The 15,157-nt window shown below is 36.9% G+C and overlaps 1 protein-coding gene across 5 annotated transcripts in view; it reads right to left on the bottom strand.

The window, feature by feature from the left end:
- Positions 1-15,157, bottom strand: part of LRRC7 (leucine rich repeat containing 7) — a 496,164-nt gene that overhangs the window by 217,624 nt on the left and 263,383 nt on the right. For all 5 annotated transcript variants that reach the window (XM_036890160.2, XM_057500317.1, XM_036890162.2 and 2 more), the window contains exon 7: positions 4,362-4,418. In XM_036890160.2, coding sequence (XP_036746055.1) covers positions 4,362-4,418 — 57 coding nt within the window. The remainder of the gene's footprint in view (positions 1-4,361; positions 4,419-15,157) is intronic.

Here is a 15,157-nt window from a genome sequence, read left to right as displayed (position 1 = left end):
TCAATAAAATATTCACTCTTTTGAGTGAATATACTAGAAACAGTCAGTCATATGACTAAAACTGTCCATTTGGCAAATTTGATCATTTAAAATCTACAGGGCCATTTTTGGTGTTGTCTCATAGTATACTAGTTATTTTGACGTAGCTTATTTTACTTAAAAAGTCAAATCTACTTAGAGGTAAAAAGAAAAATGTGAAAACTCACAATGGGCCATAAATACATTGGCAATAGATACAAAAGGAATTTTAGAATTAATAGTTTTCTAGATTCAATAGCTTTTTTCAGCTTTCTCAGAGGGGTCCATGATCAGAAAGAGGTTGTCACTACTTCAGACTTATCACCTCTCCACTCACTCTGAATCCCTTCCTCCAGCAACTCTTCGAGTTCTTTACCCAAGTTTTTCATTTTTCCCTTTTGGAACTTGGTCTCCAGGGTTTACTCTGTTTTTTGATATTGCTTCTGCAATTCTACTGCAACACTTTTGAAATATTCCTCTCTTAGTGCATTATGACATTAGATTAAGGAATCACGCTTCAAGCCTTGTACCCCCAGGAGGCGGGGCAAATATAAACATTAATATTAGCTTAATCTGTGTTTCTTCTTTTTCATAAGACTTCCTATTTTCATAATAATCACAGATGCATTTACATAAAATCATGTTTTATCTCAGGTTGAACCAAATTATTAATATTATTAATGGATAGACAATATTTGAACGTCAAGGTATTAGAAAAATTCTTTCCCAATATGGAAAACTTTTCACTTAAAGATAAAAACCTACCATTATTACTAACCATTTATACGCTGCTACATTAACCTCTGGAAATGGATCCTAAATTTCATTTAAAGCAATTATTCTTATCCTTTCATTTTTATCTTGACACATACTATGTTTCTTGACTAAATGTACCACATTTTAATGACAGAAGCAAAGGAATGTTATACTACTTTTAGATTTCCTTTAGTTGTTATTAATTTCCTAACTTGAAATTATTTTCTTCCTTTGTCACGCCTTAGCTATTATGTGTAACTTGAAATCACCATGGGAAGGTGTGTGTGTGTGTGTGTGTGTGTGTGTGTAGATTTAAATTCAAGGCTCAGCTATCAGTCATTGGCAATCCCCAATCCCTTATCCCTCTCTGCATGTGTAGTGCTCACCAAAGACGCAGCTGATTATAGCATTTGGTATCCCATATACTTTTCTATGAGGAAAAATAATCAAGAGATGCAAAATGTCCAGGTCACATGACAGGTCTTTCTCATTGTGAATCAATATATCAACATTCTTGTTTATTTATCAAGTGCTTATGGTGAGCCAGGCACTGTTTTAGGCTCTGGTGACAAAACAGGAAAAAACCTCTCCTTAATGGAACTTACGTTCTCCTGAGATCATCTCCACTTCAATAAAGCATCAAAGTAATTCAGAGAACCATAAGGGCTGTGGGAAAAATCAAGTGGAATTGGGAAACAGTATAAAGGCAAAGAGGGGACAATCTTATATGATGGAATCAGGGAAAGCCTCTGAGGAAGCAGCATCTGAAGAAAGTTTTGGATCATAAGGAAGATCTAGACAGACAAAGATCTGTGTGAGAGAAATCTAGACAAATAGAATAGAACCTAGGGCAGAAGCTCCAAAATGGGAGCAAAGTCATTGCCTGACTCCCCCTCAAAAATATAATTAAGAGACTAATTCTGCTATGAGGAAAAATCATACCATGGAATCTAAAAGCTGTTTTGCTTTTGTTACCTAGTTTTTTCAGATGTTGAATGTCCAGTTATTACACATCATCAAGACCGTTTCAGTGAATTTTAAGCAAGTGTGTACCTGAGGAATTAAATTTCCTCAGTCATTGATATATCTATAGATACGATTATAAATAAATAGTGTAAGAAAAATTATACTAATTATAATACTTAGCCTTAAAATTATAATACTAACTTCTATTTAAATAACTGAAAGAATCTGTCCTAGAATTCGCACATAAAAGTGTCTCCATCCATTTAAAGGATACACATTTTAATGCACATTATATCATAATTCTTATACATTTTTACATTTTGCAGAGACTGCCAGGCATACAGACATTAAGACAGAAGATGAAAAGAAAAGAGAGTCACTAGCACCCTCAAAAGACTTGGCATTCTATTTGTACCCCTGAAGATATCATGAGCTCTCTTCTTGCAGTAATTATTATAAAACTAAAATTGACTTTCCTAAAAACTAAATTTCTCCCTTTATTTTCATTTGAAGTGCAAAATATAGGGTAGTAGGAAACTTTTAGACATTCCTTAGTCATGGGACTAGACTGGTGATTCAGAAGGTACTATGTACAATACCCAGTGAAAACAAGTTTATTTTTATTCAGGATAGAACTTTTCCCAATTCTCATTTTATAGACACCAAACTAAGATTCACTTCTCCTTATTTTATGCATGTCCTTGGTTCTTTAAATTTTGCCTATAAGCTAAGAAATGAACACACCAGATTGAATATAACCTTGAAAATGTTTTTTAAATGCAAAAACTGTTAACAGCTGTACAAGTTATACAGGCATAAAAATCTACCAAGGAGACTCAGTGTCCTTTCTACACATCTTTATAATGTTTTTTTATGTCAAACATAATTAAATTCATATTATTTTACTTCTTTTAATTCTGTTTGATGCTAGGCCACAGTCTCAAAGCCTACAGAATACCCATGTGCTGATTGTGAGTGTTCTTACCCATTACTCTGAACTGTTCACACAGCTATTTCATATAGTCCATATTATCAAATTTTAGTCAGGCTTTGATTTAGTAGTATGAAAGAATATATATTTAAAAACTTGGCAACCTGTATCAGATTTATTTTATATTTCACATCAAAACCATTATTTGAGAGCAGCGGGTAAAGGATTTTCTTCTACACACTCAGTTTTCTTCTTGACCCAAGTGTATATATATTTATATCAAGGGGACAGGGCTCTATCACCATGGTTCAGTATCTACTTAGCCATGTTCCACTCTTCCTTAAATGCAGACATTTAAGGCACTGGGGATGGAACTGGTGGCACTAGCTGCATTTACAGGAATCAGTGCTGAACAAGGAACATTCTCAACCATATTCCCATCTCTGTTTCTGCCTCCAACCTGGAAAAGGTCCCTTCCATTAGATTTATGCATAAGGTCTTGGCTTAGAGAAACTTAGGCCTACTTATTAGTGCAGAGTGTCCAGATAGGGAGATATTTCCTCCTTCTCCTGTTCTCTCCTTGTCTTCACTTATAGGTGAAAAAATAGATATTTTATTTCTATGTGTATATTTAAATGGAATCCATATCATTATTGAAAGTTTTATATTGCATTGAAAGAATTTTCACAAATAATGCCATATGTGAAATGCACTTGAAGGTATTTTAATGATACACTGGTTAAAAAAACAATCAAGAAATTCAATGAAGTTTTCTGTAGGATAAGGATTTAAAAAGTAAAAAAAATAAATTGTTTTGGTTCAGCAGAGGAAAGGTCCCAGAGTCCTGCAGATATTTGGAAAAATTAATCACTGAACTCAATATTTTTCTGCATTTCTTCAGGAAGGTAATAGTAGCAGTGTAGTATTTTCAACATTTTAACTGTAACATGTACAAGTCATTTGAGTCATTTTCAAGTAAAGAAAACCTTACCATTTTAAATAACTTTTGACTTTCAAAAATATTTTTTTTTCTGTACAAGACTCTATTTTAGACATGCATTGGGAAAGGCAGGGTGAAACAAAACATTTTATTAAACCAAACATTTTAGAAAATTTTGGGTATTGGTATTTACATAAAAATATTCTGTGTTTTTATCATAACCAAATTTTAAATAGACAGACTGGAAGAAAGGAATGGTATGAGATAATATATAAATACAAATTTTCTGCCTAACCACTGCAGGATCTCTAGAAAAATTTTCATCATTTTTATGAAATATTTTTGCATGTTCTTGATTTAAAAACAAAATCATCAGCATTCATAAATATAACTTGAAGAATTAAGCATCTGATTAAGTTGAACCTGTTGAAGCTGTTGTTAATTTCTGAGCTATACAAATGTCAGTTTTATAAGTTTCAATGCAGTAATGTCCTGGTATATGTGTTCAGCTATGAGAAAAACTTTAAATGGGTTCTCTCCACTTTCACTTGTAATTACATGGTTTTATATGCAGTATACATTCTTACTTAATATGAGTCTCTTAAAGTTTACTATACTTTTCAGCCTCTAGGGAAAAAAATGTAAAATAATTAACTCAAAGTGGCATAGCATAGACAAAATGAAAACAGTCGTTTTTTTCTACTAGCAACAAATCATAATTAAAAACTTAGAAAATATACAATCACTTACTTTGGTAGAGTTTTCAAGTGATTTTCTCTTAATTCCAAGATCCGCAATTTGACAAGTCTGTAAAAATAAATTTAAAAATTGTTTCTTAGTATTTCTCTATAAAACAATATTCCTGTGGTAAAGTCAAGTATCACTATATTATCCAAACATCCATGTCCAAACATTATGTATCATGGTTACAGATTTTAAAGAATTACATAAATTCCTTATGAGCAGGGTCACATCAATATTGAACAGTGGCAGATATCACTTTCCTAAAAATAAAGATCTTTCCAAGATACCATTGAGTCTAAGTCATCTAAATTTCATGTTTTCTAAAAATATATTCACTGTTTAATTGTATTCATTCAACTGATTACTGAATATCTACTAAATATCAGGTGCTGTGTTTACTGGAACATGGCAATGCTTTCTCTCAGGACTATAAATGAACTTGTAAAGCAAATAGTTTAGCTTAGTGATTAACAGCTTGAGCTTTGTAGTCAGACAGATCCGGGTGAAATCCAGATTCTTTCAAATCCTATCTCTGTGACATAGGAAAATTAATTAACCCCTCTCTAATTTAAGTTTCCTCATCTATAATGAACATGTGGTAATGGTACCAAATTTACAGGGTCTTAAAATATTAATGGTGTCACATAAATAAAGCATGATGACTGGCACATCATAGGATTTAGTATGTGTTAGTTATTACTATTACCACTAATTGCACAGTGGGAAAAGTATTACAATACGCCGTACTTCACTGACTCGAAGATGAACTTCTTAGCATTTCTGAAGTGGATGTGCATTAAAAATCTATCACATTGTCTATCCTGTGGCAGCACTGGGGTTGAGGAAATCCTGTGAAGAAGATCAAAGGTGTTCACAGCTTCTGCTGCTTGTGTAACATTTGTGATAAGCAAAGCATTTCACACTTAAATACTTGTTAAAGTTTGCAGTCTGGGACTCACTATTGTTACTAATGTCTATGAGCTTCAAGATGTACTTGAGGCTACTTTAGAACAAATACTACTTGAATTCCCTGAAGTCTTAGTGTTTTGGTAATATTTCACTATTTGAATTAGTTTTACCTACAATCTCCCAAATGTATTGGGCCCTTAGGTATTCACCTAAGGTGTCTCCCTCTTTCCTTTTTATTTTGACTCCTATCAAGTTTCTAATTAAATTTCAACCTTATAACTCTTAATCTTTATATGAAATAATGTTATTCAGTTTTTTAGAGCATGGGCATATTGCTAGTAAAAGAGGTTTCTTTTTTTTCATTATTGAAGAATCATTGATATACAATTTTATATTGGTTTCAAATGTACAACAGTTACCCATATTGTTAAATCCTTGTGAAAGAGGTTTCTTAAACACTTAGTCAAGTCTTCTGAATGCTCATACTAGTATGATGGTATTTATGACTCCTTTTAGTTCTTAGGGGCACCATATCTCAGGTTTTAAAGGGGTACTTAAGCATCCTTTTGTTAAACCATCCAGCTAAAGGTAAAGCTTTTTAGATTACAAAAATAAAATAGAACACATTTTGGCAGATAATATATATTTTTTATTTTGGTATCATTAATGTACAATTACATGAGGAACATTATGGTTACTAGACTCCCCTCATTATCAAGTCGCCACCACATACCCCATTATAGTCACTGTCCATCAGCATAGTAAGATGCTATAGAATCACTACTTGTGTTTTCTGTGTTGTACTGCCTTCCCTGTGCGCCCCCCTATATTATGTGTGCTAATTATAATGCCCCCTTTTCTCATTTATCACACCCTTCCGACCCATCCTCCCCAGTCCCTTTCCCTTTGGTAACTGTTAGTCCATTCTTGGCTTCTGTGATTCTATTGCCGTTTTGTTCCTTCAGTCTTTCTATGTTCTTATACTCCACAGAAGAGTGAAATCATTTGGTATTTGTCTTTCTCTGCTTGGCTTATTTCACTGAGCATAATACCCTCTTGCTCCATCCATGTTGTTGCAAATGGTAGGATTTGTTTTCTTCTTATGGCTGAATAATATTCCATTGTGTATATGTACCACATCTTCTTTATCCATTCACCTACTGATGGACACTTAGGTTGCTTCCATTTCTTGGCTATTGTAAATAGTGCTGCAAAACATAGGAGTGCATACATCTTTTTCAAACTGGGCTCCTGCATTCTTAGGGTAAATTCCTAGGAGTGGAATTCCTGGGTCAAATGTTATTTCTATTTTTAGTTTTTTGGGGAACCTCCATACTGCTTTAAACAATGGTTGAAATAATTTACATTCCCACCAGCAGTGTAGGAGGGTTCACCTTTCTCCACAACCTCGCCAACATTTGTTGCTGTTTGTCTTTTGGATGGTGGCCATCCTAACTGGTGTGAGATGATATCTAATTGTGTTTTTAATTTGCATTTCTCTGATGATGAGCGATGTGGAGCAACTTTTCATGTGCCTGTTTGCCACCTGAATTTCTTCTTTGGAGAAGTGTCTGCTCAGATCCTCTGCACATTTTTTAATTGGATTATTTACTTTTTGTTTGTTGAGGTGCGTGAGTTCTTTATATATTTTGGATGCGAACCCTTTATCGGATCTGTTATTTATGAATATATTCTCCCATACTGTAGGATGCCTTTTTGTTCTATTGATGGTGTCCTTTGCTGTACAGAATCTTTTAAGCTTGATATAGTTCCATTTGCTTGTATTTCCCTTGCCTGGGGAGATAAGTTCATGAAGAAGTTGCTCACGTTTATGTCCAAGGGATTTTTGCCTATTTTTTTTTCCTCTTCCTTCTCAGGATTGCTTTGGCTATTTGGGGTCTTTTTTGGTTCCATATGAATTTTAGAGCTATTTGTTCCAGTTTGTTGAAGAATGCTGTTGGTAGTTTGATAGGGATTGCATTGAATCTGTAGATTGCTTTGGGCAGGATGGCCATTTTGACTATATTAATTCTTCCTAGCCAAGAGCATGGGATGAGTTTCCATTTGTTAGTGTACTCTTTAATTTCTCTTAAGAGTGTTTTGTAGTTTTCAGGGTATAGGTCTTTCACTTCCTTGGTTAGGTTTATTCCAATGTATTTTATTCTTTTTGATGCAATTGTGAAAAGAATTGTTTTCCTGATTTCTCTCTCTGCTAGTTCATCGTTAGGGTATAGGAATGCAACAGATTGCTGTGTATTAATATTGTACCCTGCAACTTTGCTGAATTCAGATATTAGTTCTAGTAGTTTTGGAGTGGAGTCTTTAGGGTTTTTTATGTACAATATCATGTCATCTGCAAGTAGTGACAGTTTGACTTCTTCCTTATGAATCTGGATTCCTTGTATTTCTTTGTCTTGTCTGATTGCCATAGCTAGGACCTCCAGTACTATGTTGAATAAAAGCGGGGAGAGTGGGCATCCTTGTCTTGTTCCCGATCTTACAGGAAAACTTTCAGGTTCTCACTATTAAGTATGATGTTGGCTGTGGGTTTGTAATATATGGCCTTTATTATGTTGAGGTACTTGCCCTCTATACTCATTTGTTGAGAGATTTTATCATGAATGGATGTTGAAATTTGTCGAATGCTTTTCAGCATCTATGGAGATGATCATGTGGTTTTTGTACTTCTTTTTGTTGATTGATGGATGATGTTGATGGATTTTTGAATGTTGTACCATCCTTGCATCCCTGAGATGAATCCCACTTGATCATGGTATACGATCCTCTTGATGTATTTTTGAATTCGGTTTGCTAATATTTTGTTGATTATTTTTTGCATTTATGTTCATCAGGGATATTGGTCTGTACTTTTCTTTTTTTGTGGGGTCTTTGCCTGGTTTTGGTATTAGGGTGATGCTGGCATCATAGAATGAGTTTGGAAGTATTCCCTCCTCTTACATTTTTCAAAAACTTTAAGAAGAATGGGTATTATGTCTTCTCTACATGTCTGATAAAATTCACCAGTGAATCCACCTGTCCAGGCTGTTTTGTTCTTGGGTAGTTTTTTTTTGTTTTTTGTTTTTGTTATCTTTAATCTACACTTACCTGAAGAATATTATGTTTACTAGGCTCTCCCCTATACCAGGTTCCCACTATAAACCCCTTTACAGTCACTGTCCATCAGCATAGCTAAATGTTGTAGAATCACTACTTGTCTTCTCTGTGTTGTATAGCCCTCCCCTTTCTCCCACCCACCCCATGCATGCTGATCTTAATACCCCCCTTCTTCCTCCCCTCCTTATCCCTTCCTACCCACCCATCCTCCCCAGTCCCTTTCCCTTTGGTACCTGTTAGTCCATTCTTGGGTTCTGTGATTCTGCTGCTGTTTTGTTCCTTCAGTTTTTCCTTTGTTCTTATACTCCACAGATGAGTGAAATCATTTGGTATTTCTCTTTCTCCACTTGGCTTATTTCACTGAGCATAATACCCTCCAGCTCCATCCATGTTGCTGCAAATGGTAGGATTTGCCCTCTTCTTATGGCTGAGTAGTATTCCATTGTGTATATGTACCACATCTTCTTTATCCATTCATCTACCGATGGACATTTAGGTTGTTTCCAATTCTTGGCTATTGTAAATAGTGCTGCGATAAACATAGGGGTGCATCTGTCTTTCTCAAACTGGAGTGTTGCATTCTTAGGGTAAATTCCTAGGAGTGCAATTCCTGGGTCAAATGGTAAGTCTATTTTGAGCATTTTGCTGAAACTCCATACTGCTTTCCACAATGGTTGAACTAGTTTACATTCCCATCAGCAATGTAGGAGGGTTCCCCTTTCTCCACAGCCTCGCCAACATTTGTTGTTGTTTGTCTTTTGGATGGCAGCCATTCTTACTGGTGTGAGGTGATACCTCATTGTAGTTTTAATTTGCATTTCTCTGATAATTAGTGATGTGGAGCATCTTTTCATGTGTCTGTTGGCCATCTGTATTTCTTTTTTGGAGAACTGTCTGTTCAGTTCATCTGCCCATTTTTTAATTGGATTATTTGATTTTTGTTTGTTGAGGCGTGTGAGCTCTTTATATATATTGGACGTCAAGCCTTTATTGGATCTGTCATTTACAAATATATTCTCCCATACTGTAGGGTTCCTTTTTGTTCTTTTGATGGTGTCTTTTGCTGTACAGAAGCTTTCAGCTTAATATAGTCCCACTTGTTCATTTTTGCTGTTGTTTTCCTTGCCCGAGGAGAAATGTTCAAGAAGAGGTCACTCATGTTTATGTCTAAGAGGTTTTTGCCTATATTTTTTTCCACGAGTTTAATGGTTTTATGGCTTACATTCAGGTCTTTGATCCATTCCATTTTGAATTTACTTTTGTATATGGGGTTAGACAATGGTCCAGTTTCATTCTCCTACATGTAGCTGTCCAGTTTTGCCAGCACCATCTGTTGAAGAGACTGTCATTTCGCCATTGTATGTCCATGGCTCCTTTATCAAATATTAATTGACCATATATGTTTGGGTTAATGTCTGCAGACAGTCTGTTCCACTGGTCTGTGGCTCTGTTTTTGTGCCAGAACCAAATTGTCTTGATTACTATGGCTTCATAGTAGAGCTTGAAACTGGGGAGTGAGATCTCAGGATTGCTTTGGCTATTCGGGGTCTTTGGTGTTTCCAAATGAATTTTTGAATTATTTGTTCAGTTCATTGAAGAATGTTGCTGGTAATTTGATAGGGATTGCATCAAATCTGTATATTGCTTTTGGCAGGATGGCCATTTTGACGATATTAATTCTTCCTAGCCACGAGCATGTGATGAGTTCCCATTTGTTAGTGTCCCCTTTAATTTCTCTTAAGAGTGACTTGTAGTTTTCAAAGTACAGGTCATTCACTTCTTTGGTTAGATTTATTCCTAGGTATTTTATTCTTTTTGATGCAATTGTGAATGGAATTGTTTTCCTGATTTCTCTTTCTATTGATTCATTGTTATTGTATAGGAAAGCTACAGATTTCTGTGTGTTAATTTTGTATCCTGCAACTTTGCTGTATTCCAGTATCAGTTCTAGTAGTTTTGGGGTGGAGTCTTTAGGGTTTTTTATGTACAATATCATGTCATCTGCAAATAGTGACAGTTTAACTTCTTTACCAAACTGGATTCCTTGTATTTCTTTGTTTTGTCTGATTGCCATGGCTAGGACCTCCAGTACTATGTTAAATAGCAGTGGGGAGAGTGGGCATCCCTGTCTAGTTCCTGATCTCAGAGGAAAAGCTTTCAGCTTCTCGCTGTTCAGTATAACGTTGGCTATGGGTTTATGATATGTAGCCTTTATTATGTTGGGTACTTGCCCTCTATTCCCATTTTGCTGAGAGTTTTTATCATGAATGGATGTTGAATTTTGTCAAATGCTTTTTCAGCATCTATGGAGATGATCATGTGGTTTTTGTCTTCCTTTTTGTTGATGTGGTGGATGATGTTGATGGACTTTCGAATGTTGTACCATCCTTGCATCCCTGGGATGAATCCCACTTGGTCATGGTGTATGATCCTTTTGATATACCTTTGAATTCGGTTTGCTAATATTTTATTAAGTATTTTTGCATCTGCATTCATCAGGGATACTGGTATGTAGTTTTCTTCTTGGTGGGGGCTTTGCCTGGTTTTGGTATTAGGGTGATGTTGGCTTCATAGAATGAGTTTGGGAGTATTTCTTCCTCTTCTATTTTATTGGAAAACTTTAAGGAGAATGGGTATTATGTCTTCTCTGTGTGTCTGATAAAATTCCGAGGTAAATTCGTCCAGCCTGGGGTTTTGTTCTTGGGTAGTTTTTTGATTACCGTTTCAATTTCTTTGCTTGTAATTGGTTTGTTTAACTTTTGTGTTTCTTCCTTGGTCAGTCTTGGAAGGTTGTATTTTTCTAGGAAGTTGCCCATTTCTTCTAGGTTTGTTGAAAGGTTGTATTTTTCTAGGAAGTTGCCCATTTCTTCTAGGTTTTCCAGCTTGTTGGCATATAGGTTTTCATAGTAGTCTTTAATAATTCTTTGTATTTCTGTGGAGTCTGTCGTGATTTTTCTGTTCTCATTTGTGATTCTGTTGATTTGTGTTGATTCTCTTTTTCTCTTAATAAGTTTGGCTAGAGGCTTATCTATTTTGTTTATTTTCTCAAAGAACCAGCTCTTGGTTTCATTGATTTTTGCTATTGTTTTATTCTTCTCAATTTTGTTTATTTCTTCTCTGATCTTTATTATGTCCCTCCTTCTGCTGACCTTAGGCTCATTTGTTCTTCTTTTTCCAGTTTCGATAATTGTGATGTTAGGCTATTAATTTGGGATTGTTCTTCCTTCTTCAAGTGTACCTGGATCGCTATATACTTTCCTCTTAAGACTGCTTTCACTGCATCCCACAGAAGTTGGGGCTTTGTGTTGTTGTTGTCATTTGTTTCCATATATTCCTTGTTCTCTATTTTAATTTGTTTGTTGATCCATTGATTATTTAGGAGCATGTTGTTAAGCCTCCATGTGTTTGTGAGCCTTTTTGTTTTCTTTGCAGAATTTATTTCTAGTTCTATACCTTTGTGGTCTGAAAAGTTGGTTGGTAGAATTTCAATATTTTGGAATTTACTGAGGCTCTTTTTGTGGGCTAGTACGTGGTCTATTCTGGAGAATGTTCCATGTGCACTTGAGAAGAATGCATATCCTGTTGCTTTTGGATGTAGATTTCTATAGATGTCTATTAGGTCCATCTGTTCTACTGTGTTGTTCAGTGCCTCCGTGTCCTTACTTATTTTCTGCCCGGTGGATGTATCCTTTCCGGTCAGTGGCATGTTGAAGTCTCCTAAAATGAATGCATTGCAGTCTATTTCCCCCTTTAGTTCTGTTAGTATTTGTTTCAGATATGCTTGTGCTCCTGTGTTGGGTGCATATATATTTAGAATGGTTATATCCTCTTGTTGGTCTGCGGCCTTTATCATTATGCAGTGTCCTTCTTTATCTCTTGTTACTTTCTCTGTTTTGAAGTCTATTTTGTCTGATATTAGTACTGCAACCCCTGCTTTCTTCTCGCTGTTGTTTGCCTGAAATATGTTTTTCCATCCCTTGACTTTTAGTCTGTGCAAGTCTTTGGGTTTGAGGTGGGTTTCTTGTAAGTGGCATATAGATGGGTCTTGCTTTTTTATCCATCCTATTACTCTGTGTCTTTTGATTGGTGCATTCAGTCCATTTACATTTAAGGTAACTATTGAAAGATATGTTCTTATTGCCATTGCAGGCTTTAGATTCGTGGTTACCAAAGGTTCAAGGTTAGCCTCTTTAGTATCTTACTGCCTAACTTAGCTCGCTTATTGAGCTGTTATATACACTGTCTGGAGATTCTTTTCTTCTCTCCCTTCTTATTCCTCCTCCTCCATTCTTCATATGTTGGGTGTTTTGTTCTGTGCTCTTTTTAGGAGTGCTCCCATCTACAGCAGTCCATGTAAGATGCCCTGTAGAGGTGGTTTGTGGGAGGCAAATTCCCTCAACTTTTGCTTGTCTCGGAATTGTTTAATCCCTCCATCATATTTAAATGATAATCGTGCTGGATACAGTATCCTTGGTTCAAGGCCCTTCTGTTTCATTGCATTAAATATATCATGCCATTCTTTTCTGGCCGGTAAGGTTTCTGTTGAGAACTCTGATGATAGCCTGATGGATTTTCCTTTATAGGTGAACTTTTTCTCTCTAGCTGCCTTTAAAACTCTTTCCTCGTCCTTGATCTTTGCCATCTTAATTATTACGTGTCTTGGTGTTGTCCTCATTGGGTCCTTTCTGTTGGGAGTTCAGTGTATTTCCGTGGTCTATTCGATTATTTCCTCCCCCAGTTTGGGGAAGTTTTCAGCAATTATTTCTTCAAAGACACTTTCCATCCCCTTTCCTCTCTCTTCTTTTTCTGGTACCCCTATAATACAGATATTGTTCCTTTTGGATTGGTCACACAGTTCTCTTAATATTGTTTCATTCCTGGAGATCCTTTTATCTCTCTCTATGTCAGCTTCTATGCGTTCCTGTTCTCTGGGTTCTATTCCATCAATGGCCTCTTGCATCTTATCTATTCTGCTCATAAATCCTTCCAGAGTTTTTTTCACTTCTCTAATCTCTTTCCAGGCATCTGTAATCTCCCTCTGGAGTTCATCCCTTAGCTCTTGTATATTTCTCTGCATCTCCATCAGCATGTTTATGATTTTTATTTTGAATTCTTTTTCAGGAAGACTGGTTAGGTCTGTCTCCTTCTCTGGTGTTGTCTCTGTGACCTTTGTCTGCCTGTAATTTTGCCTTTTCATGGTAATAGAGATAGTTTGCAGAGCTGGCACGAGTGACAGCTGGAAGAACTTTCCTTGTTGGTTTGTGGCCCTCCTCTCCTGGGAGAATAGCGACCTCTAGTGGCTTGTGCTGGGCAGCTGCGCGCAGACAGGGCTTCTGCTTCCTGCCCGGCTGCTATGGAGTTTATCTCCGCTGTTGCTGTGGGTGTGGCCTTGCTCGGGCATCTGCTCCAAAGTGGTGGAGTCGCGTTGGAGGGGGAGTGGCCGGGAGGCTATTTATGTCCGTGAGGGGCCTCCGTGCTCCCTGCTGCCCAGGGGATTAGAGTGCCCAGAGATCCCCGGTTTCCCTACCTCTGGACTAAGTGTCCCACCCTGCCCCTTTAAGACTTCCAAAAAGCACCCGCCAAAACAAAACAATGACCACAAAAAAAAAAATTAGAAAAATTAAAAAAAAAAAAAAATGGCCGCTCGTTTTTCTTTATTGTCCGGCGCCAGCCTCAGGCACCCGCTCACTGGTCTTGCTGCCCTGTTTCCCTAGTATTGGGGTCCCTTTCCCTTTAAGACTTCCAAAAAGCGCTCACCAAAACAAAACAACAACAACAAAAAAAAATGGCTGCTCGCTTTTCTTTTGTTCTCCGGCGCTGGCCTCTGATACCTGCTCGCCAGTCTTGCTGACCTGTTTCCCTAGTATTGGGGTCCCTGTCCCTTTAAGACTTCCAAAAAGCACTCACCTCAACAAAACAACAAAAACAAAGACAAACAAAACAAAACAAAATAAAACAGAAAAATGGCCACTCGCTTTTCTTATGTCCTCTGGTGCCAGGCCTCCGGTACCCGCTCACCATTCTTGCTGTCCTGTTTCCCTAGTATCCAGGGCCCCACACATGCACTGTGCCTTCGCTCTGTTCTGGATGGCTGGGGCTGGGTGCTCGGCAGTCCTGGGCTCCCTCTCCCTCCCGCTCTGCCTATTCTTCTCCCGCTGGGAGTTGGGGGGAGGGGCGCTCGGGTCCCGCAGGGCTGGGGCTTGTATCTTACCCCCTTTGCGAGGCTCTGGGTTCTCGCAGGTGTGGATGTGGTCTGGATGGTGTCCTGTGTCCTCTGGTCTTTATTCTAGGAATAGTTGTCTTTGTTATATTTTCATAGATATATGTGGTTTTGGGAGGAGATTTCTGTTGCTCTACTCATGCCGCCATCTTGGCTCTGCCTCCTTGGGTAGTTTTTTGATTACCGATTCAATTTCATTGCTGGTAATTGGTCTGTTTAGATTTTCTGTTTCTTCCTTGGTCAGTCTTAGAAGGTTGTATTTTTCTAGAAAGTTGTCCATTTCTTCTAGGTTATCCTATTTGTTAGCATACAGATTTTCATACTATTCTCTGATAATTCTTTGTATTTCTGTGGTGTCCGTCATGATTTTTCCTTTCTCATTTCTGAGTCTGTTTATGTGTGTAGACTCTCTTTTTGTCTTAATAAGTCTGGCTAGGGGTTTGTCTCTTTTGTTTATTTTCTCAAGGACCAGCTCTTGGTTTCACTGATTTTTTCTATTGTTTTATTCTTCTCAATTTTGTTTATTTCTTCTCTGATATTTATTGTATCTCTCCTTCTG

This window comes from Manis pentadactyla, chromosome 4 (genome assembly GCF_030020395.1).
Source record: "Manis pentadactyla isolate mManPen7 chromosome 4, mManPen7.hap1, whole genome shotgun sequence".
In the NCBI taxonomy this organism is placed as follows: Eukaryota; Metazoa; Chordata; class Mammalia; order Pholidota; family Manidae; genus Manis; species Manis pentadactyla.
Note: the sequence above shows the minus strand (reverse complement) of the source record. Positions and strands in the feature narration are given on the sequence as shown.